Source organism: Corvus hawaiiensis, chromosome 3 (genome assembly GCF_020740725.1).
Source record: "Corvus hawaiiensis isolate bCorHaw1 chromosome 3, bCorHaw1.pri.cur, whole genome shotgun sequence".
Lineage (NCBI taxonomy): Eukaryota > Metazoa > Chordata > Aves > Passeriformes > Corvidae > Corvus > Corvus hawaiiensis.
In genome coordinates this window covers 36,779,295-36,804,805 of record NC_063215.1, presented here as the reverse complement: position 1 = coordinate 36,804,805, position 25,511 = coordinate 36,779,295, and the positions used below count along the sequence as shown (strand labels likewise).

Sequence of the window (25,511 nt, the reverse complement as noted above, 5' to 3'; positions counted from 1 at the left end):
AATAATAACAGATGTGAAAAGTGGTTTTGACTTTTAACTTAGCCTTTATTTTTTGCAGTTTCTTATCTAGCTTTGTGGGGTTTTTCTGACATCCTCTTTACAGGCTTAGAAAAGAGGATGTGAGTCTATTCACAGCATTTTATAAAAATTCATTCATATAAAAATGTGTGGAAGATTTTTCTCTGTAAATCTTAATTTGTTGGCCCAGCCTTTATAAAAGAGATTTTGAAAAGGACATTCATGTGTGGATTTTTAACAAGTTTTACTCACAGAATACAGAGATACTTTAATAGGCATTCCTCAATTTTTCTTTTCAAACACACATTTTCTCCTTTTTTACAGACCAACCGATCTAATGTAGCACTGGTGTTCTTTGTCAGTATAATTTGTGTTATTTGTCTGTATTACTATTGCAAACCTTTCCCTTCTGTCAAAGGAAGGTAAAAGTGTTATTTCTCTCCTTTCTGGCTCTGCCAAAGGAGTTGTTGCAACTCTAAAAATTGGTGTGCAAGTACAGCTCTGTCCATCAGTGCCCTCTCTGACACTGTTGATGTTGATGGGGGGGGGAAGACTGTTCTGTAAATGAACAACTTAAGGAGTAGTAGTAACAAGTCATCAATGCCAGGGCATAAGTTGTAGTGTGTCACGCTCAGTTGTTGTCTCCCTCCCTGTTCTACCACCCCTTACTTAATACAGCTGTGTAATCCAGACCTTTTCATGCACAGCCCTTGAATGGATGTGAAAATGAACGAGGTTTTGAAATTTCAACATACTGAATGTTTATCTTAATGCACCTTTTCCTTGAAATCTGCAGGTGCAGTGAATGGAAGAGGCAGGTAGCTTCAGTGTTGAAAAAGAGTGTAGTAAGCTTTCCAGAAAAACAGCAGGTTTATTCAGAACACTGAGAATCAGTTTAAAACAGCATTAAACAACTCTGAAACATGGTGACATCAAAATTCCCAATGATCTTAGAAAAATAATGATTATTTTGCCCTCATTTGTAAGCAGTCATTTCTTGATAAAGCATCAGCAATGTACACTTAGCATTTAATCTGATTACATACTCATTAGCCTGTCTCTTACAACTATTTTTTTAAACACAGCCTTCCCATAGAAGAGGTTTAATCACAGTTATCATAAAGCCAGGTTATGCTGTAAAAAGCCTCATTACCTGACTATTTCCCAAGGATGCTGAAAGTGCTGCAGGAGTCAATGCCTGTATCAGACATTTTCTTGGAATGTGACTAATACAGAATAAAGGCAGGAGTCCTTTGCTTTGTTCTCTGGAAGAGGTACAAAATTGAGCATATATCTCTGTGAAATACAGTCATAGATTGTGTTCTCACTCTAGATACAGTCCCCAAACTGATCATTATTTAAGAGTAAAGAATACCGAATCTGTTAAAATTGATAAAAATTAAGTCAAGCTTTTATTGCATCCTTTATTAATGGAAAATATAAGTGTGATGTTTCTTTTTGAAAAGTAAAACAAAAACTTTTTAAAATTGCATATTAAATAGACCTCATGATTTTAATGGCACTGAGTTTAATCCATTCTTTCAGGCATTCGTGTAGGTGTGATAAATAGGACTGGAAGCAAAGTAGAGAGATTGAGTACCTTAACCCTGAGTGGAGATCAAAGAAAGGAATATACATCTGTAATAAATCCATTTCTAGAAGCTTGTTTACATTGCTGGGATCAGGTTGTTAACTCACTATCTAAAGCAGCTAGAAGAATTTGACAATTTATAATACCCCCTTTCAGTCTGTCATTGTTTTATGATTGAGCAGTAACTATTCACTGCAACTTTGCTTCTTGACACCTCAAGCCAAATTGCAGGTACCAAGAGAAGTCATGGGTTTTGCCCCCTTGCCTGATGGGGGCTGCTCGCTGCTGACATGAAGCAACCTCACTGCTCAGTCATTGTAAGGTGTAACAGAAGAGAACAGTTCTCTTTTCCCTTCATTAGTATCATCTCTCCTGTATTCCTCAAAAAAAATCAAGTGTGCAAGAATGTTACAGTGAACAATACAGAGATCAGGGTGAGACTTGCTTGGATAAAACTTCCAGAAGAAAATTTTATTCGACCTTCAACTGCTGGGTAAACTCTCTTCATTCTCTGGAGGTAGCGGGAAACAACCTCAATATCAGGTTCACCTAAACAAACAAACAAACAAACAAACACAAACAAACGTTTTCTGCATCTGCCAGGCTCTACCCTGTTAGTGCCCATACTTACCTGGACTGTATCCCCCTTACCTTTACTGTATCCCAGATTTTTGTCTTTCAGCATACTGTAGCCATCTCCTCCAAATAACATATAGGATGGCAGAGTCACGTTGTATATTTCATCCATCTGGAGTGGGACATAGGCTGGGACTCTGCAGGCTGTGCAAAGCACTTCTAAGCTAACAACTCTGCTTCCTGGGGCTCTGGAGAGATCATAGACCACGTGGATGCCTACAAAAATACACATTGGAATGCCACTTAGTACAGTGCATGTTGAACACACAGGGCCAGAAGCAGCATTCTCCCTCATCTTCAGATACTCTTTGCATTACTTCCTGTGATCAAGAGTTGTATCATTCTGAATTACACCAGTTAATGTCCTGTGTTCTTTGCACACTACTCAACTTTTATGCAAGAACATTCAAGAGGAGTAAGAATTTCTGACTGTTTTTAAGAATTGCACTGTCCCACCTCATTTACTTATCTGATTGTCTGCTCTCATCACTACTCCACAGAAGGAAATTACTAGTCATGGGATTGGAATACTGCAAGATAAAAATACCTCCCCTTATTTCTGTAGTCACATGCTTTCTCATTCCCCTGGCCTGCTGGCTGAAATGACTTTTTTTAAGGCCAGCCAGCCAGCCTAACTTGGTAGCTATTCTGGATAATAGGCACTGTCCTGAAAAAGGAAAGCCGGACCAGGGCTGTACGCTGCAGTTTCTCCGCACTGTAGGAGAAGCAGCACTTCTCATTGTGAGCCTTCCTTGATCAAGGCCAGGAGAGAGCCAAGCCCCTGGCTTGGCCAAGAATCTGCAGACAAGGAAGCCACCAAGCTTGTTCAAAGCACGGAGGCTCTTCCAATCTTGGTGCTCTTCCTGCTCTGGATCTTCCATCCTGAACCCTTTTACAGAGCTACTGGTTGTCTTCTTTTTCTGCAAGAAGGCAGTAAGCAGAGCTTTTACCTTAGAGGTACCTAAGAATGTGGTAACTTACTGGTGAAAGTGCGAGGCATGGATTGTGTCTGTGGCATGTGAGGGATCACATAGTCGGGGTCTGTGGGAGGAGAGGCATGGAGGGAGGGAATGCATCAGCCCCTGCCCTTGAAGTTTAGCTCTTCTGCTAACTAAACAATACAATCTGCACTATATGACAGAGAGACCAGGAATAAACATAACTGTAGCCTAATGCACATCTGGATAAACATATAGGCAGCTGCAATTAAAGATATGAATAGATTTTTAATATTAACTGTTCATCCATAAAATATTTAGAAAGTCACTGGAGCAATTCCATAGCCCACTCTGACAAACTCTAAAGCTGTCATCAATCATTAGAGAATTGCACAAAATTATTCTGATAAACTGAAATTCAGCACATCTATCCAGTTTGGCATTTCAGGTAGGCTGCCAGTTAAGAGCTAAAACCTGAAGTTTGTTACAGCTAATTGCAGTGTTCAACTGATGCCATTACGGGTTCGAGAAGGTTGGGAACACTGTCTCTGCTGAAGGGAACGGCGATGGCCTGTGTGCTGCAGTGGCTCAGGCAAACATACATATTATCAGGGATAAACAGCGTCTGCTGGCTGGCATGTGAGAGGCACAGGGTGAGGATGTATGGCCAGCTTGGCATTCCATTCTTAAAAGAAGGCTTCCAGTGTAATAAGGCCAACAGGAGGGATGACTGTTTTGGAAAACTGGGAAGAGGAAAGAAGAAAATGTACCTCCAACCTGCAGCAGCTCTCCACTTCCTCTTCCATATCTCCTCACACTATGCTCAAAAGCTTCTTTCAGCGTGGAGCCTTTTAATGTCACCATATCAAAACGACCTCCAAATGGCAAAACAGACAGCAAATCTTCCATAGTAATGCTACCTGGGGGAAAGAGACTTTGTTCACTTCTTGATTTTGGTTTTGGGGTTTTTTTTTTGCTGTTGTTGTTTACAGAATTATTTTAGGATTGTTTAACATCAGTTTTTGACAAGGATCATGGAAAATACAGTTTAAGAAAATAAGGGCTGGTAGGGGTGAGAATCACATATTTTGTCCCAAAGAACCTGCATCTTTTATCGTCCAGCAAGTATCAAGACTAATAAATCAGAATTTGATGTAACTGCATGTATTGCTATTCAAACAATAGCAAAAGCTACTAAAAGACATGACAAACCACCAACCTAAGATGAAGAAACACAGCTATTCATACTACGTCAGGCAATTTTTGCAGTTAAGATTTACTCCTAGTCCTACAGAAAGATTTAGCCAAACTGAGAAAGCTGTTTGTTTTCAAGTTGCATTTATGTGGTATCAGGAAAATAAAAACTAAAACCTTAGCATTCAGAAAAACCCAGAATTTACTTACTCTACAGCAGATTACAGAAGGCTCACAGCGACCATAGCGGATGACCCTGTACAGCAGGAGACCTTTCTTTGTTCCAAGGCAGCAAGGAGAGAGGGAAATTATAAAAAGCATTGTGTACAAACAATGCTAGAGACTTTTGTCAATGTCAGCCTGAGTGCAGTTGTGCTCAAATGATGGATAACCATTTGAGAAAGTTTGAAATCGCTTGTAAACATTGTGCAAACCCCGTCAAAACAAGCCCATACCTAACTGTGTTCAGGCTGGCATAACTTGATTCCCTCTTCCTGATAAAGTTGTTATTCAGCTGGTAATTTTACGTACCATTAGTGGTCTGCTCATCAATGGGTGACCGTATCCCACCTCCATTCAGGATGCACATTGAAACATGGTTCCACGTCTTTTTATCCGGACGCCCGACATTCTCATAAAGCTACCAAAGGAAAATGTTTAAACAGATTTTATCGTCACTTATTACAGGCTCTGGAAATTTACACCAAATACAATCTGAGACTGAAAGGAGACAGAAAGGTTTTGGGGTTTTTTGACATTCTCTTCAGCCCCATTTTAAAATACTTAGTTATTAAAAAACCCAAGCAAGTATTTCACTTTTTAAAATTCTTAACATGAAAAATATTTGCCTTTTACTGTAATGAACTCTTGGACTCTGCCCTAGTCTGTGTGTCTATGGCATGGCCAAGGCAGGCCACCTAAACAAAGGAAAGGTGATTTTTGATTTCAATGACTGTGATAAAGACAAACGATTTAAGCATATTTGGAGAACCGGGAAGTGAAGAGGACCTTAAATATTTTTGTTCATTAAAATCACTTTGGGAAAGCATAAATTAATCATGTTGCAGGGAATTAAGTTTTTTCAGCTTCTCTGTGGTTTGTTTTAAATATTTGGAATGGTCTTGGCTAACAAGAAAGATGTAGAACAGTGGAAGAACAGGAAACAGGCATACTAGATCAGAAAGTCTACTCTGCACAGCAGTGTGTCCTCAGCAGTTCAGTGGCGAGGCTCTGACAAAATGCAAGGACAGGATACTATTTGCTTGTGGCATCCTTATAGTAGTAAAGACAATGGAGACCAGCTATTTATTGGTTACATAAGGACAATAAGCCTCCAGTGTTAATCCTCAGAAATAATTTAGTGGAACAGGAAAAGGCTGAGAAAATGACCTAGGATAATAGAAAGGATGAACTGGTTCCATACTGGAATGACTGTGGTCAGGACTCTTCACTCTCGCAGAGAGAGCAGTACCAGAAGCACATGACAGAAGCCTATAAAATGAAGAAGGGCATGTGGAGGCTGGGGAGGAATTTGTGTGTTTTCTCATTTCAAGAATGACAAAAAACCTGAAAAATTCAGAAAGGGGTGACCAGGATGGTCAAAGACACAGAAAAGCTTCTGTGAGAAGAGATAATAGAAGGAAATATTTGAGAAGGCTATAAAATCATGAGTGGTGTGAGGGTGGACAGGGAGTAAATGTTCCAGTGCAAGAACCCCTTGACTTCCAGCAGTTATGCAGGCAGTGGGCAGCAGCATGCTGCACACCAGCAAGACCAAGGTCTCTGCAGGGTGTGCAGGTCTGTGGTGGAAAGCCCCGCCACCAGCTGCTGGGAAGGCTGGAGGCCAGCAAAGGGCAGTGGAGCCGCTCTGTGGGAGCTAATCCCTGCTGTCTCCCTCCCCTTCTCCCTCTCTCTCCCTGTTGTTCTTTCTTGCCCTCCCCACAAGTTGCAGTTGAGCCAGTAAATGTCAAGAGACCACGTTTGCCATGGGGAATCCCTGAGCTGCAAGCTGGTGGAAGACATGGACAGATCTGAGTACAGCAACTCCACAGGCTTGCCCGGAAATATGCTGTTCCCCTACCATCCCCACTCTGTCATTCTTGAGACAAAACTTTGGTATGAATGATGCTGTCATCTGTTCCAGGTGGGTCACTGCTCTGCTGCACCCCTATGTGAAGTGTTTGTGACCTCTGACTTGCAGCTGTGTAAATGCTTTGTGCCTCCAGCTCAGTCATCAAAGTTATGCCCTGAGGCCAGATCCACGCTTAGGTTTGCAAATCATAATCAAAGGATTGCAACTTCCCAGCCCTGAGCTGAGGCAGCTTAAAAGAGGAGCTCACACAGTGCTGTTATCAATTTCACAGCCTTTTCACATCTGAGTCCCTTTAAAGTCCTTTGTAAAATTCTGTCTAGGCCTGTCAACCTTTTATTCTGAGATTTTGGGCTCCTGTTTGAGATGCATCACTGAACTCAATGGACCTCTGTTTTGACCCAGCACAAACATTCAGTCAGGCTTCTGCAATTCTTAATCTCTCCGTTTCTCAGGACAACTCTAAATATTAAAGCTCATGGAACAGGCAGGTCTATTTTTTACCTTCATACCTCTGACCACGTGTCAGCGCACCGGAAAGCAAGTATAGAACTGGCAAGGCAACGTGAAGAGAAATCTATGTATCTACTGATGGCTGCAGGTGGCTGTCTCGAGACATTGATTTAACTAAAATAGAAATTGACCCCCCTAAGACAAAATGTACAGCAAGAAAATCGACAGACTTCTGAGAGATTACAAGGTTACTTTCTGTAAGGTTGAAAAGTGCCAAAGCATTTGTTCACATTTTTTCAAATAAAGATATTAAGAAGTCTAGCAGAAAAAAAAAAAGCATGCTGCAATTCTAGGAGAACTGTATGCAGAATTCCCAAACATTAATCTGATTAGGAAATTAGCCCATGAACTAAGAATTATTTTAAGGACTACAATAAGAGCAATAACATGGACTAGATAAATAGCTTTGGGGACATATCTAAGTGAAAACTCAGTATTATTAATTGTCACTTAACTTTATGGGAAAGTTAATTTTCTGGAAACAGTCACATTAGTGAGTGTTTTTCCCTGAAACACTTAAATGAAATGGTGCTGCTGGAGAGCAGTAAAACTTAGGAAGTTTAAAAACTGGAAGTGACTTCTTGTAAAAAGACTTTTCTGGAGTTACGTGACACTTAAAGCCCAGTAGTGCCTGTCAGAACACAGCAGGGGCTGGTGGCTCCTTCTGGGCTGCAGTGTTCTGTGCCCAGCTGGGTGTCTGGCCTTTCCCACCCTCTCCTTGCTTCAGCTGGCACCTTCTGAGCCCTTCAGGGGGACAATTCTTGTCAGTAGCTTGACAGAAAATAACGCAGATTTGTTTTCTGTGCCAGTGAAGAGACAGCAAAGCCCAGTCAGTAATGAGAGGACAGAGGGTGAGTGCTGTGAGCAGGGGCCAATTAGCAGGAGGGGCATGGGAGCTGAGCTCTCCTCCTTGCTTGAGGAATGGGCTCTTAGATCAGACTGCCATAGCTCTTAAAAGTGCAGCCTCAAAGCAAGCTGTGAAAAAGCTGTCCTCTCTGTGAGGCTATGTACAAAGGATAAACTGCTCCCTACTCTCTGCAGCAACATTCCTTATACTTCTGCCAGGTCTCTCTAGGGACACGCTGGATGTTGCATTTTTGAAAAGCAGGCACAGTGCCCGTGTGCTGATAGTGTGGATCTGGATAGCTCTGGAGTAACCCTTAGATGTAATTGCCACCTGTGGTGGAAACATCTTACCACAGCATCACAAAGCAAATTTCCCATGTTACATTCCTGGAAACGGCATGCTTGACTTGTACCATTCAGGTAAACACTAGTTTTTCCAATCTCTTCAGAATAATTCCCCAGGTTTTCTCTCCATTTTTCCACTTCTTCCTTAATGTGCTCATCTGTAAAGTAATATAAAAGTGTAAAATAAGCATCATACATATCTCATATTAATGACACTTCAGTGAATACAAACCTTAGGGAAAAAAACATTAGTGATTCTAAAAGGTTACACTTTTCCTAACAGTGTCTCAAGCAACATGGCAGCTATACTCACTTCAAAAAAAGCCTGTCATGGGAGAAGGCAGGACAGGACAACGAAGGGAATAAGCCAGTCCTGTGCCACATCAAGGTTATCTCCTCTCTACTTTTGCCCAGCCCTGTTCTAACCTCTGACTGATGGGGTTTCTAGTACCTACCTTGACAGGTGAGAGAATTTTTAATATACAAGCGAGATTGGTCTTTGGCGTAATTTTTTCCCCTCTCTTTAATGTTGTGCTGAAAGGAAAGCTAGCTCAAATATCAATGTCAAGGAATAAGCCCTTTATAGAAATTCTCTACGCAAATCTGTCTCTTGGGTGAAAACTTAATTATTTCAGAAAAAACCCCAAAGATACTTGGATATGCAGAGAGATGTCACAACTATTTTATATCAGCTATTAATTTTAATCAATTTTCCCCACCTGTCAGCAAGAACAACATTTATAAAATTATACCACCAATGTATCTGAATTTTTATTTTTACTGACTTCAGAGAGAGAATGTAAAGTCTCTTTACATCATCTCACTACATTAATAGGTCACTGAGAATAACACAGTAAATATCTATGAACAAATAATTTTTAAATTATTTGTTTTACAAGTACTCAGGTAGAACCTAGAAAGTCTGATAAAAGCTCAGAACTTCATGCAGCAAGCACTGGAGAAGAAACAGAGATTAGAAAACCAGCCCTGGGTAATTACAGAACTGACAAAAAACCAGTTCACAGATCTCAGATGGAGTTACAAACAAAAAGTGACAGACTCTCCTCCTCCCACTTATTTAAATGTTTCAGAGTTAAAACTTGAACGCAGTTAGCACTGCATACAAGAACTCTTGGGTTTGTATATTATATTTGCACGTTAGCAGAGTAGTTGGCAGGGTACTTCAAGTTTTTCCTGGAACATTTCCACTTTCCTGTATTGCTCTGAACTCTGGTCTGAAGAACCCAGCCTCTGGCAAAACAGTGTAAATTAGACCTCATAATCTTTTAAATCACAATTACAGGACTAGCTAAAGCAGGTTCTACAAAGTGGTAAGGTATTGTACCACCGAATTCTTACAAAACAACTTTCAGGGATTTTAAATAGATAAAAAACCACTCTGAATATGTACATATTCAACTGTAACACAGCCTGAACCCTACACAGAAGAGAACAGCAACCTCAGAAAGAAAGCTGAATTCTTATTCAGACCTTGTATTTAACATGACAAGACTTGAATTGTAGCAGAGTGCTGCAGGCAAACTCAAGTGCCTAGTCCACATACCTTCAGGAATACTGCTGTCCAGCAGAATGGGGTTTCCAACTGCTTCAACTACATTTCCTTTCTTGTCAAATGTAACATTTAAGTAACCAAGATATTTTCCATAAGCGTAAGCTTGTACAACTGGCACCTTCCTCCCATCATCTGAGTCAACCATGAATGGATACGGGCCAGCTGGCAGTTCAGTAGAGGGTGGGGTGCCTGCACAGAACAAACATGAAAAGTGGGTCTTCAGCTCAAGGAATTCCTACAGTGACATTTGAAATGTTTCTCAGCCTTAAAAAACACAGATAGGATAGAAACAGCCATGACTGTACTGGATGACAAGCACACATTTGGTTGCTCAGTTATCTCATAACAGACAATGTTGTTTTCAGCACACGAGCCCACATAACTACCACAGTGTTTTTTAAGTTATGACAGCACACTCCACCATGACATCACATCACAACAGCAACAAAACAACTTTTCATTCCAATTATGCAATCTAAACCCCTCAATAATGCAAACATTCCAGCCACTGGATGAAAAGTTTATTGTTGAGCCTTCATACTACATTATTCTGCATCAGATAGAAAGTAAGAATCTTAGTAAATCATACATCAGACTTCTTGACCTGAAAGAGTCTAAAGTATTTTTACTGTTAATAAGCACATAGAATACCTACAAGCAGTACTGTGAATTTGTACATACAGCCAGCTGACTTTTTTTTTCACTATACTAAACAGCCTCCAAAATTCCAGACAGGCTGCAAACTCTCCGCAAAACCAAACTTCATTAAGCATTGAAGCTGTGTAGTTATGGATTTAAAACTACTATCGACCTGCAAAGTCTGAAAGGTGACTAGATGGAGGACTTGGAAACAGATTAAGGCAAGGCACTGGCAGAAAAAAAGAGAGAGCTCAATTGGCATAGGCTACCACAAGACTTAGAAACCATACAGGACAGAAAGTGGCAAAGAAAACTGGAACTGCACAGCACAGCTCTTGCCTCAAGGGTACCAGCCTTCTCTGTGTCTCCTTGACGTTATCTGCCTAGTGACAATATTATCTCAGTAGTATCTCTCCCGGCTGTTATTCCTGTCATTATTTCTACCCCACTGCCAGACCAAGGTTGGGTAGCTCCAAGACCCATCATGTGCTGTGTGACAGAGCTCACTCAGAGCCTGCTCCTTACTCCTGTCCCAAAGGTGGTGCCATTTCCCATCCAGGTGCTGGGTGAGCGCTGGGGTGCTGGCAAGGCAGGGGCACAGGGGAGCAGGTGCAGAGGACATGGATCCACAGGAAAGCAGGCTGTTCACTTCCACAGCTCACAGAACAACTTGTTTCCTTCCATTTACAGTTGTTTACGAAATATTAAATCCTAGGATAAGCAGCATAATAAATATTCCTTCTAGAACTCTGATATGATTCACATTCCTCTCTAATCCCTCCTATTCTCCAGGGAGAAGAGCCACAACAAACTGCAAGCTGAACCAAACTTACCACAGAACTAGCTTTTCTACTTTCAGCCAGGCCAACAGAGTTCGTTCCTTGGAGTGCCACTTAACTATTCATTTATTTGGGGAAGAATTTAAGGAATCCTGTAGCTTATGAGGGTTCTGCAGGATTTATGCATACAAACGTGGCTTTGGGGTTTCTGAACTGAAAAAGGAATCAGTTTTGATTTCTTGCCCTTCTTTAGTCCTCAAATGAACAGAACATTAGAAAGTTATTCTTTCTAGGCATTATTTTAGTTTATATCAGCTGTGTGTGGTTAAGTGCTTGTCCAGAGTCTTACTCATTTCTTGCTTTCTAAAGAAATACTTTCTGATACTGATACTTCCTTGCAGGATTAATTATCACTGTGACGTCTTTCCCTTGCAAGAGAGGTGTGTTCCTTCCAAAATGCAAAGACTATTCAGTGCATCTTACCCCAAAGAACACAGCACTAGAATTCATGATCAGTCAAGGCATGAGAAGCTGTTTCATTACAAATGCACAAACTCATACTGGGTGACTAAAGAACCTGTAACATTTTCCTATCCTCTTACCCTGTTTTAGCCAACACACTATATTTTCAGAACATCAGTTCTGATGAAAAACAGAAATTAAACTGCTCTAATCCAAAACTACCACTGCTGTTTGAATCAGTTCTACAAATCAAATGCACACCTGAACAAGTCAGGACAATATTTGCCTTATAACCTGTGGATAAACCAGGGATTGGCAAATGTCTTAGAGACAGGTTGGACTAGTCCAAAATGAAATCCTTACACTAAGATTTCTCTCATGGGCAGTATGTCTCTAAACCTCCGTGACAGACAGAACAGGCTGAACAGCTCTTACTTCTCCACTTAGACTGAGCTGAAACATTCTCCCAGATTCTGCTGCTAGTTATTGATTACACCTCTTGATTTGAGTGAGAGCTTATAAGCTCAATATATGCATCGAGACACGCACTAAGACATTTCAAATCAGATGTTTTACTCTGCAGTGAAATCACCTCCCCAGATGCAGCTATTTCTCTGTGAATGTTGACTGATGGCTTTGACTTGACATGGTTCACAAATGCACTCATGGTGCTCCTGAATGGGTGAGTACATGCTTCACAGCACTTGGGATAAAAATTATATGCTCAGACCCCATTCCGTCAGAAATCATATTTTGACTAAATAGATATTTTTGGTGTATCTCCCCCAGATATGACTTCTTTTTAAATTTTTCTCACCTTGCCAGTATTAACAAAAAAAGTAAGACAGTCTTGTTTTATCAAAACAATAGAGCCCTTGGAAAAGCAACCAGAACTCATTCTCAGCTGAGATCTTTAACCCAAAGGCTGCAGATTCTCATACTGTGTGCTCTCTCTGGCCTTGTGAATCTTGGACAGCTTCAAATGGGGAGGGGTGGAACAGCTTGACATAGTCTAGTCTGACAGCAGGCTACTCTCTGGGATGACAAGAGGTGTGCTTGTGAACTCCTACAGATTTAGACAGGATGTGAACTCAGATGTGTCAGCTCCTGCAGCACTTCACATCATGATTCCAAATTGTGACAAGTGGCACCTCTTTGGATCACACCCAATAAAGTATTTTGACTACTATAGCTACCACTATGAGGCACAAGCTCTCTACAGGCACTGACCGACAATGTGCAAAAGAATATGGATTCCACTGTGTAAACACCCACAGTGAATGCACACTTTGAATATGGAATCCATCCTTGTTTTTCCCCATCTCAAAAATAATTCAATAAAATTGCAGGCTGCACCCCAAGAGCAAGGTCTCTGTGGGATGTGCGGGCTGTGTAGGGCAGTGTTGGAATGCCCTGCTAGAGGCTGTTGTGGAAGTTGAAGGTAGCCAAGAGGAGATGGAGCCAGTAAATATCAAGACACCACTTCTGGCTTGGGGAGTCCCTGAGCTGCAAGCTGGTGGGAAACACGAGCAGATCTGAGTAAAGTGTCTCCACAGGCTAATCCCCCTCAACCAGTCCCCTCAGTCACTTAGACATGTGGTATTGGGATGGTCTGTCCTGTTGTTTGTTCCACTTTGGCTACTTCTCTGCTGCACCTCTATGCAAAGTGTTTGTGAGCTCTGACTTGTAGGTAGGTGTGTAAATGCTTTGTGCTTCCAGTTTAGTCATCAAAGTTACTCCCTGAGGCCAAATTCAAGAGATATTCTGATCTGCTCAGTGTATAACTGTGGCATGCAATTGTTTCTTTTTAACAAGTGAGATAACAAAAGGTGAGAGTCCAGATAAGACAAAAAAGGTGTGAGAAAGAGAGGAGATGAATAGGGAGAGGAGGGGATGATGGACAGTGCAAACCTTTTAAGTGGTTAAGTTCCTAGGGTACATAATGTTATCCCTGTGACTAGGGCACATGGGAAATTTTTCTGAAAATTACAGGAAGTTCCCATTATAGTGTCAACCAGTTGTTAAAGTTTCTGCTAAATTTAAAGAACTTTAAAAATTCAATCAAACAGAACAAAAAACCAGTCTCTCTTTTACTTGTGTCCTTACACTCTGGGGAAGGTAACAGCATTGGAGAAGCTGCTGATGGTAAGTGTTGCCTAAAGTAGCACTAGTGCAGGAGAAATCAGATCAGCAATGTTTATCTCTTGAATGACATCTGCCTCTAGAGAAAAGAAGAATAAAGCAGAGATTAAAAGAGGGATTGAAATAAACAGATGAAACTTGGGGAAAGTATTTTCATGGCAGGCTAAATGGAGACCTAAAGAATCAGATTACAGAGAAAATCAACACCGGCAGCAGTTTTGAAGTATTCTATGACTGATTTTTCAGGTTAAGTCACATGCATGTTTAAAAGTAGACAACTAATTTACTCCTTTATAGGCACGAGCTTGAAAGAGGTACAGTATGTTTAGCAGTGATTTACCAGTGTTATTACTTTTGTTCCTCTTCTCCACTTTGTATAGACCACCTGGAACATCCAGCATTATGGAACCTCTTAGTGAGTCACAGTACTTGGTGTGCACAGTCTGTTTTGAATTGGTTTCTTCCACGGAAGTTATGGACACATACCAGCTATGAACCCAGCTGAGTGCAGCCAGCAGTAAACTACATTGGTGAAAGTTCTCTGAGTTTAAAGACAAACAGTTTCAGCTTAGTTTTAGAAGCAATATTTTAGTAGGAAGTAAAATACCTGTATAGAGAAACGTATTTGTATGTCCTCCAATCACAACATCCACTCCTTTCACTTTCTGGGCAATATTTTTGTCCACGGTAAAACCAGAATGTCCTAGTGCAATTATTTTGTTCACTCCCATAGCAGTAAGTTTATTCACTTGTAGTTGCAATGCTTCAATTTCATCTTCAAAGATCATATTATCCCCTTTAAAAAAAAAAAAAAAAGAAAAGAAAATAATTTACTTACAAAGTACCTTAATTGGTAGTTTAAAAAAAAGGTAGTTGGTATCAGATACCAGTCTGTATAATTAACAGAACTTTGAATGGCAGAGCCTTTCAAATATCCTTAGCTGGTTCAAGCTCTTGATCTGAGTTGATGTTCTTCAGTCTCTCAGGAGCACCAGTGTGCTTAGACTAATAAAACATTTCTGCAACAAGCTGTATGTACTTGCCTAGATTAAATAAGTAGTAATTCCATTAAAAAATTCAGTGACACCAATTGTAGGATCAAAAATTGAATGGCTTTTATTATTTAACTAGAGAAAGGAAATGAAATGTGTCAGTGTTTGCATCTAAACACTTGTATTCTATTACAAAGGTTTTTTCTTCCCAAACTGCATTTCTTTAAGACCTTCTATCTTCTCCCAGGTTAAATCTCTCTTTCTTTTTACTCCACACTCATCTTGTTCTTTCCTTTGTCTCCCCCCCAAAGGCTTTAAACAGCAGCTTCTTCAAAGTCCCCCACCAAACTCTGAATTGCCTTTTTATGTTAATTATCTCACCTAATGTGAGCCACTCTCAGTCACACCAATACAGCACAGCACACATGTGAGATACCATCCTGAAACAACAGCATGAGGAACGGAAAGTCTGGAAAGGAGGAACCTTTTCTGGACAAGAATGTTGGGAAACTGACCATCTTTCTGCAAATTTTCTGTGCCTGCAGAAATTACTCTAATGTGACAAACAGTTACATGAGCACTAGAATAACAGGCGTTCTTACCCTGGGCACGGCGGTTTGGGTTGCACAAAAGGACTTCCTATGTAAGAGGCTAATTTCTCTGACAAAGTTTTAAGAATAGAGTTTAAGGACAGATTCAACCAACCATAAACTTGGACCTTCTGGTAAAGACAACTGAGTAACTTTTCTACCAACTCCTCCTCTACCTAATTCCTCTCCTTCCTGCAGAGTTTTTTGATCAAACCATTTTGAAATATGCCTTTAAAGTAGAAAGATTTCATAACAAAGGGAGGAGTGAAACGAATTCACAATCCACTGCAAAATGTTTCAGGAAATGAGGAGGAAGCTGCTACAATGGAAGAGATAAAAGGGGTTACATAAATTGGTTCACCGCCACACCCATTGAATAGTTCTGTTTGTGCCAGAGGGAATCTCTGTACTGCACGCTGCAGAGTGAATTGTTCAGTGCATCCCCCCATTATCTTCCTGTGGACCTCTTCTCAGAATCAGAGTCAAAAGTTAATTGAGGTTGGAAGAGACCTCCCAGAGCCATGTACTCCAAAACCCACTCAAAGCAGGAACTGAAAGCCAAATGAGGATGCTCCGGATCTAGTCTGAGCAAGCTGAAATTCCAGCCTCTCTGGGAAACCTGTTTAATGGCTTAACCATGCTTATCATGACAAATTTTTTCATTACGTCCCCCCATAATTTCCTGTGGTACTGCTTGAGCCCATTGTTTCTTGTCCTTTCTCTTCCCCTCTGGGAAGTGTCTGCCCCTGTCTTCTCTATAAACTCCCTTACACCAGTGGAAGACTGCTGAAGGGAGCCACTGGCTTCAGCCCCTCTTTGTACATCCTTGCGTTTGACAGCAGCTGGGCCTGATGCAGAGCTGCTGGCAGAAAGGGAAGTGTAAGAAACGATCCCTGAGCGCAGGCTCTTCACGTGCTCCTCTCAGCACCATGGACCAGCTGCATCCCACGGTGTGGGGACCAGTTCTGCAAAGAGAGCTGAGCTCTTGAAACAAAGAGAAGGAAAGGGCCACTGACAAGCTGTGCCAGCATGCAGATGCCTGTGGGCTAACTTCTCCCATGGCATGTAGCCAGGTGGCCCATGACAACCAAATGCTCCCCATCAGCACCAGCTCTGGTGTCCCTCTGCACCACTGCAGCCTACAAATGCACCACACATTGAAGACATATTATTATTAATCTTCAGCCCACAGAATCATAGAATCCTTTAGGCTGGAAAATGCCTCAAAGTTCGTAGAGTTCAACCATTAACCCCACACTGCCAAGTCCACCACTAAAACAGTGTCCCTAAGTGCCACATCTACACCCCCAGGGATGGTGACTCCAGCACTTCCCTAGGCAGTCTGTTCCAGTGCTTGGCAACCCTTTCCAAGAAGAACTCTTTCCTAAAATCCAATGTAAACCTCCCCTGGCAAAACTTTGGGGGCATTTCCTCTTGACCTGTCAGTTGTTACTTAGGACAAGGATGCTGTTCCCCACCTTGCTACACCCTTCTTTCAGGCAGCTGTAGAGAAAAGGTATTAAACCAAACCAACCTGCTTTCATAATGAAGGGAAAAACAAAGCCTGTCCCATGCAGGTAAGCCCATCCCTCTCCTGACTGTTATGTCAGGACAGGCAGACACCAGAGCTCAGATGGGTCATCCCACTGCCAACCCACCCACTGATCTCCTGCTGTCTACCTTGTCCTCACAAAGGGAATTCTGCTTGGGGCTGCAGGGGCTTCTCACACCCCTTTCTCCATGGCCTAGTCATGGCATAGCTTTGCATCCTAGTCACCTGAGTAGTTGTAACTGAGATGAAATGGGCCAGCAGGTTTGAAAGTTATGCAGTGGGGGACTGTAAGAGCACTGACACAGTGTTCAATTCTGTAAGAAACCAGGCAAAAAGCAATAAACTGCGTAGCACTCATCTGTGCATTTTTCAAAACAATCTGAATCAAAATGACCAACTTACTGCTCTTGTCAGTATTTCACTTCTCTTTCAAGGTATTAAGCTGATGTAGCATGCTATTCTCTCTTTAGATGAGGTAGAGTTTCAGAAAAAACATTCAAACTGCTACAACTAAACAAGGAAAAAGAACTGGCTGCCTGCTAAAAATATTGTGCAAGATAGCCTGAATAAAGTGGAATAAATACAATTTAAAATTCCATTTTAGAAAACTCTGCCAAGTTGATAGTTTTAGTAAATATTTTGCTGCCTGTAGGGTTACAGAGTAAGTAGGTTTGGGTTTACACTTTATACAAAAATACAATGGACCAAACAACACTACAGAACTAAAGCAAGTAGGCTGGAACCACCATAGAGTAGAAAGATGGCCTTGTGATTATCAGTTCCAAGCAAATACACAGATAACTGTGTCTATGTGCCAAGTTATGAGCAACTCTTGCAGGACATGGAAAAATCCGCTGAGCACTCAGCTGAGACAGCTGTACATAGCAAAACAGAGAACTCCAGAAAAACTGCCAATCTATAATGTGGCCAATCTGGCTGTAATCTATAAATGTGTTCCCCATCCCTATGGTTTCCAAACAGCAACATCAACAGTACTTTCAGCAGAGATTAGTTGGTCCTTCCCAGTGGAAACACTGAGATTTAAGGACTTTATACTGTTTTCGAGTCTGTTGATAACCTTTTTTAAGCAGACTATGAAAAGTATGAGTTGTAATTTCATAGTTGGGTGGAAGTTATTCAGATTTAATAATGGAAGAAATCACACTCACAAAATACTTCCACAGAAGGCAGTAATGTAGGAATTCATGTTTCAGCATTCTCAAGCTTCCTGTTTGCCTTGAGAATGCCCTAGGAGTGTAGAGCATGCCAAAGCACACAGAGGCAGAGAAAACAAAATCATCTGGAAGAAATGTGTAGAGATAAGCAAGGTGCTGAAAATTTGCAAGGTCCCTTATTAATTGAAAATAAGGACAAGGTTGATAATTATTTAGCCACCAACCCATGTCTGCCATGATTTTACCAGTCTGAAGGATTGCTAGGTCATGGGCAAAATATAGTCACTGAATTATATTAATGTGTCCTGAGCTCACATTTCCAAAGCTTCCAAATGTTCCTCCACATGCTGAGAAGGCAAAGCAGAAAACTGTAAAAACGCTGACCACTACAAATGTTGCTGTTAGAATTTGCTCTGCTTTTTGCTCAGTTACACTGTGGGACATAATTCCTTAGGGGTGTTTCAGCTCCATCTATGGAGCTAACAAGACTTGCCTTTTAACACTGCTTTTTTTTTTAGCTGTGGTCTCTTACAATGTCTCAGCATACTGAGGCATTGGATATGATGTCTAAATGTTATTGGAAATGTATTCAAATGTTTCATAGAATCTCTCCAACACTATCTGGATTTTAACCTGGTGTATTTATTTGCAAGCAAGTTACTTTGATGATCTCACTGCCCCAACACAGGTGTTTGGAAGAAGAGCAGCAGCAGATTTTATTAATCCCTAATGGAGGACAACAGTGACGGTCCTTATTCAAACTTAGCATGACATCAGATGATATCTACCCTCACGTCCTCAGGCACAGGTAAAATTCTACCGCCTACACAAAATACAGATCAATTTTCTTTTCTGTTGGGGGAAAAAAAAGACAGGAATCCAAAACCACATCACTGCAAAATAGAAGTGAGATCAATAAGTCTATTCAGACCTCAGATGTCCATTTCTAGACAGGTTAAACATACAGCACTGGAATTAAAAAACACAGAAGGAATAGTTTTATATTCTAATACTTCCTCAAAGTATTGAATATTCCTCTTGTGAGGAAAACAATGCACTATTTCTGTATTACTAAGCAATACAAAGGGAAATAATAATATGAAGTCCCTTTTCAATGTTTTAAACTAGTGTTTTAAACTAGTGCTTAGAGCATCCGTAACTGCAAAACCCAGGGAAGAAACTCTGGTTTTGTCACATGTGGCCTGAGCTCTGAGCGGGCAGTGACTCATATCTTCTACAGCTGATTTAAATGTGTTTCTCATTCTAGTAGACCATTTTATTTTACTAAAACAACCAAACCCAAACAAAACCCTCACCAAACCAAACCTCCTGAAATGCTGGAAAAAATCGTCCGAAATTGAGAAGCCTTTTTCCTCATCAATTCTAATTTTACTCATGAATGAAGCAACTGTGGTAAAAGCTGAATGGGTGTTCCTTCTGTAGTCTAATTTCTGCAAATACTTTGAGAGGCCAAAAATGTCTTGGGCAACTTTTGCTTCAAAAACAAGTATGAACCTCTCCTTGTTTTTTAGCATGGAGACATCCAAGAACAAAATTTCCACACACAGAGAAATGTCACGCTTCATGCTAGAGACAAGTTGTATTCATGTTTTAACTTTTGTTTAAATGGATAAATAACAATAAAGTAACATGGAATATAACTTAAAAAACCCAGGCAAGAATAAAAATCCCAACAACCTCTGAGCTCTTCTGCAATCTCACTGACTTTCTGATAGTCTTAAATATGGTCCAGGTCTGTATGAAAATGGGTTGTAATGTTAGCAAGACTTTTTAAGGTTAAAAATCAGGCAAAGTTGAGTAGTAAATACTGATAAAGCAACAGACTTCCCACTTTCCAGCTGAAAACATTCATCGTTGGATTTAAAAAAGTAGGCAAGTAACAAAATAGTAACAAAGGACATAAACATACATACTAAAGAAAACATACCTGGCTGTGAAAGAAAAGAAGTTTCCTTTGTAGTATAGCCAACAATTCCAACTGATTCTGAGTCAAAATGAACTATTTTAAAAGGATGAACATACTTCATCATTTCATTTCCTAATGGAGTTCGCCCTTTAATATTTGCACTCAGGACTGTAAAATTTGCATTTTTAAGAAGAGGATCCAATAATCCACTCACACCTTCATCAAACTCATGGTTACCCAAAGCCTGTGAAAAGCAAGAAGAAAATATGAGACCCTGCCTCAAATATTCACTGTAAATAGACTTATAAGTTATATGCATGGTATGTTTGAGAAAACAAAGTCTATGTTCTATGAAAGACAACCCTAACTTGTCCAAACCAACACATTCCTGTTTCTCATGAACACAGAAGTGGTTGGGTTATTTTTCTTTTTACATGTAGGTTTTCGTTTTTCAGACTCTCTTATGTGAATACAGATGTGAAAGTCAAAATCCAAAACCTAACTGTTTGTGACTGTGTACCAGATCAAAACCCACTCATTTTACATCCTGTAGCTCTAAAAAAGAGGATTAACAATAACCACAAAGGAAAACATATATTTTGTGTATGGAAAATACATCGTTTAAATACTAAAGAAAATGCTAAATATCAATGACAATATTTGTTATCTTTAAATAAAAAGTGCATTTTAAGAGCTTTGTGCTTGGACTACAGTTTTAAAAACATACTTATTTTGCATTTAGTAAAGATTTTTCTGTGCTTTAACATGCAACAAGAAAATACAACTTTCTATCCATCATTGATATCATTACCTGCCTATTTAACATTACCTAACGTTTATCAGCTAGAGAGAATCCCCTCAGACCATCCATAGTGGGTGTGTGCACACAGGTGGGTACACACTCAGCACTGTGAAGCATCAAGACTGCCACACGAAATGAGCAGTCCAGTTTATTTATTAGCAAGGTAATACCAGCCAGATGATGAATGTTTGGTTTTTCCAGGCTGGTTAAGCAGAAAAGGGACTTACCTGAAGGAAAATTTCTCCTACTTGCCCATTTTTCATGCTCAGCCTGTGTTGCCACACGCCTGTGCCTGAAAGTTTGGTGATAAGCCAGCAAAACCTCCACAGGTGACACGCAAGGACTTTGTAGCATATTTAAGCGTTAGGGAAGGAAAAGATGTATCCGCAGAAACACAATACTTGTGTAACCTGGTACATAACAAGTTCATACGAGGTTTTAGGTTGCAGCTGAGAAAAGCACATAAGAGGTATTAAAGCCAATGGGCCAACTCTTCCAGGCAAAAGTGTGCTCTTAATTTCATTCTGAGATTAAGTGGGGAAGGCTGCATTCATCATCTCAGAAGGCTTATATATCCTTCTGTTCTACTTAAACGACCCACACACCCAGCTGTGCTTGCTCCAACTTTTATTCTCCAAATGGATGTATTAACCCTGGTCATGTTCCAAACCAAGCAGGACCTTGAAGCCACCACAGGCATGGGAGCTCAGTATTTTCAATTAATTGATAAGCAGTGTCTTTCTTTTGGGACAGACAAAGACTCCTGACTCCTTTTATCCTCACAGGCAGGTAGTCAATGGCTCTGTGGAAATTTCAGGATATCAGCACTAACTTGCATTGGAAATCATCTGCTCCTGCTGACACCGGTGAGAACACTACTCATACCCTTGGGAAAGAGCCAAATTGTTTGCATGCTGCTGCAGCACTTTTCCAAAAGAACTAAGAACTATCTCTGAAAGAATCCTGACTTGGGAAGACACAATGCACTCCAACTATGTTCCACTTCTAACTGTATTCTAACTGCAATCTAATTTGCTGTAAAAAAAAATACTAATAAAGAAAAAAAAATTACATTCATTTTGATGCTGTCTGGATGTTCTGAAAAGATGTCTGTGGAGTGGTAGAGTATATCAGAATGGTAACAAGCTTTTTCCTCTTGGCTGGTGTACATGCCTTCTGTTCCTCCTAAATATGCAATTAAACCCCAATAAAAAAGGTTGCAAATGAATTAAGAAATTGAATTGGGTGTAACTGCCACCAGCTTGTTGGGGAAAAAACCAAAACCATAACCCAACCAACCAGTTAGGAAAGCTTGTTTCTTTTGGCTTTGCGTCTTGCATTTGGATTATTTCATGTCCATTAGGACACTAACTTTAATCAAAACTTTTCCCATGGTGTGGGTGGTTACAAAGCTGTTCATGAGAAATCACTGGTGGCTAATAATACAGTTTTATTTTTGATGTAAGGGAGGGGAGATGTGGACCATTTTGGGTTCCTAATACTCTGCCTAACTACCCTTACACCCAGAGCTCCTAGGACTCTGTACCTGTGCAATATCCCTTCACCAAATCTGAATCCGTTGGCCAGCATAAGTGTAAGTCACAAGGGGGAATACACAGAATATTCAGGCACACAGCATGTGATTATATAATCCTCTTTTCCACAAGGAGCAAGTCTAAAAATATTTCAAAATCAGGACACAAATTAACAGAAGGATGCAACTTAAAAGTAAAGCTAGAAAACTTCCATCATCCCTCCAAATACTGTCTTTGAGGTATGTAACTTGGATTTCAGTCTTAATTACACCAGACAAAAAGGCTGGTGCCATGAAAAATTTCGGAAGGCAATGAAACAGGAGAAAACAGACTGGAGGTGATAGCAAGTATAAATGAGAAAAAGGTAAACTTAAAAAAAGAAATTTCTCCTATTTGTGGAGCAAACCTCTAATGCTTCCAGACTGTCCTAAATCCTCCTATGGCTCCTGCCCGCATCCTGTAACAACTTTAATGACTCATGCTCCCGCCATCCTGTTTGTAATCCTAGTCCTGTAGCTCACTTCTAAACATTTCAATAATCCCCACCCCTTCTGTCAGGGATGTGACTTCCCAAATTTTGCTTAAAGAAACACTAGCTCACCCTTCTCAGTGCGGCTCTTACCTTGCTCCCTGTGCCCCCACCCAGCCACCATCCCCACTGCACGGCCCCCCATGGTCCACAGACAGAAGAATAGAAACAGATGCTTCAGCTCTGCCTAACACTCAGCAACTGTTCCTCGGGCTCTTTGGTAGCAGAGCAAGACTGAGAAGCTACAGAACGTTTAGCGCCTATCCTGTCACCTTCTATTCAAATTATAATAAGCAGCACCTCCACAGAGAACAAGTGGTTGACTACTTCACCTAAGGCACTCACGTCTGGCACAAGCCTCTGGCTATCTGGTATGGGGTGGGTTTATTTTGAAAGCTTATTCTGATGAAAAAGCTCATGGTGTCTCCAAAAACAGGTGCTTCCTCCATAACACGTTTCTAAGACTGAACACTACTTCAACACTGCCTGAAAAAATTTCTTCTTGTGATATGATCAGGAACTGTGCATGCTCGCAGGCTGCCCATGAACCAGTTACACCAGCAAGCACAAGTCTGAAAAATGACAGACAGCAGAAAACTTTGTGAAGAAAGGAAGGAAAAACCACCTCAAGCTATTTCTGCACTTCAGAATCCCAAAGTGCTCCCCAGCTCTCAGTGACGATGAGTCCTGAGTGCACACACTCCTCTCCCTCACCATTGGGAGAAACGAGCCTGTTAATGCTAGTTTCACAATTAGAAAACCGTTCACTAGGGCATGTGAAGAGGGAGCAGTATCCTCCACAGACCTCTCGGTCTCGTGTTTAGCCTAAGAAAGTGCACTGGGACATGGCTTTCCCTTCCACAGCTGTTCTGAGGCAGAGGGAATACACAGGTGAAATAATTTTCACCTGGAAAGGAAAGCACAGTCCTTTCCAGACAAAGCAAAAAAGATGAAGACAGAGGATGTGATATGCCCAGAAGATTTTCCCCTCAAGTTGTCAATTGGGATGAAATAAATATCCAAAACAGCAACTAAATATCCAAATAAGTAAATAAATATCCAAAACTCTCAAAACGGCAGTTATGCTCAAACATAATATTAATCTCTCTCCTTTCTGGGGTTTTACACAAGAAAAATAAGCCACTGCCCTGAGACAAAAGATTTCAGGACATGGAGTGACATCCCCCAATCTCAGCCACAAATTCTACCTTCCTCTCATCACTTCGACGACCAAAAGAGACAGAGTAAAGGTGCAGGGTTAGCACAGTATTAGAGACCGTCCTTACTAATGTGCTGTTTCAGTCTCTGGGCTGTTTGTACACAGCCCCTTATATTCGGTCATGACCGCAGCTCTGACGGGACTGGACACAACCAGGGTGGCATAGATGAAAACTAAAAACCTCTGCCTTTAGAAATAGCACTAACAGCGTGTGCCACCTGTCCCCTTCCCGCAGGACTGAGGCAGGACAGGCTGCGAGCCTCAGGCAGAGTTAACTCCTCTGTCTCAGGCCAGACTCTTCGGCCGGCTTTTTCTGGGGTGATTTCCATGGCTTGCCAACACCTCTCCAATAGAGCCCGTCCAGCCCCTTGCCCGCCCCCAGCCCCTGCATCTCCCAAGGAGAGCTCTTCCATTGCATCACTCTGTGTAGCCTTGCCATCATCTCCCGGTTTCTGGCTGCCCGTGGGGCGGCCAGCTCACGACTTAATTCGGCGGGTAGCCCGCCACCCAGCACATCACCTCCGCTGTGCTCGCCTGCCTTCCAGCTACCTTTGGCCACGGTTTTAGCATTACCTACAGCCTTTTCTTATGCAGCTTTACGCACTGAAGGAGGCGGCAATGCGAAAGACCGGCAGCGGGCGAGGAAAGGCAAGAACAGACCCAGCACCCAAGGGGAGAGAGGGAGGGAGGGAGGGGTAGCCTCTTCCCCCGGCCTGCTTTACCATGGCATCGTAGCGCAGGAGGTTCATGAAGTGGACCGCCTCCCGGCCCTTGAAGCGGGAGAACCACACGGTGCCCTGGTACTGGTCCCCGGCGTCCAGCAGCAGCACGTTGCGGTGCGCGGCCCGCTCCGCCGCCACCCGCGCCGCTCTCCGCGCCACGCCGCCGAAGCATCCCGGCTCTGCCGCCGCGCAGCGCCGCGGGCCCGCGCCCTGCGCCTCCACCCGCGCGTGCACGTCGTTGGTGTGCAGCAGGGTCAGCCGCAGCTCCGCCGCCTCCGCCGCGCACAGCGACAGCCACGGCCACAGCCATGGCCACAGCCCCCCCATCCCGCGGGGGCTGCGCGCCGCTCCGCCGGGCCCCGCAAGGGGTGGCTGCGGCACGGGAGGAGGGCCGGGGAGCGGGGCGGGGAGCGGGCGAGCCACCGGGAACACCGCGCAGCGTGCGCGCCGCCCCGGAGAGCCTCCGGCTGTGACCCGCCCGCGGCCAGGCACGGGCTGCCCGCTGGGCGCGGCCGCCGCAGGTGCTCCGCAGCTGCTGGGCGTGGGCAAGGAGGGCTCGAGGCGGCCGCCCGGGGCTGCGGGCTGTGTCGTTGGCCGCACCTCGCTGCTCACTCGCTGCTCGCCCGTCCTCAGGGCTCTTCGAGCCCCAGGTAATGTCCTGCGCCCGCGCACGTCCCAGTCCCCGCTGTCCCACCGGTGTCCT

General features: G+C 42.2%; 1 protein-coding gene across 1 annotated transcript; it reads right to left on the bottom strand.

Annotated features, from left to right (window-relative positions):
- Positions 1–869: 869 nt before the first annotated feature.
- On the bottom strand, positions 870–25,278 carry NT5E (5'-nucleotidase ecto). Its single transcript, XM_048297461.1, has 9 exons — positions 24,809–25,278; positions 20,023–20,245; positions 14,373–14,561; positions 9,735–9,932; positions 8,177–8,328; positions 4,909–5,017; positions 3,954–4,103; positions 2,261–2,461; positions 870–2,158 (listed from the first exon to the last, which is right to left on the bottom strand). The coding sequence occupies exons 1-9, from the start codon at positions 25,133–25,135 to the stop codon at positions 2,001–2,003; spliced, it is 1,707 nt and encodes a 568-aa protein (XP_048153418.1). The 5' UTR covers positions 25,136–25,278; the 3' UTR covers positions 870–2,000.
- Positions 25,279–25,511: the final 233 nt, after the last annotated feature.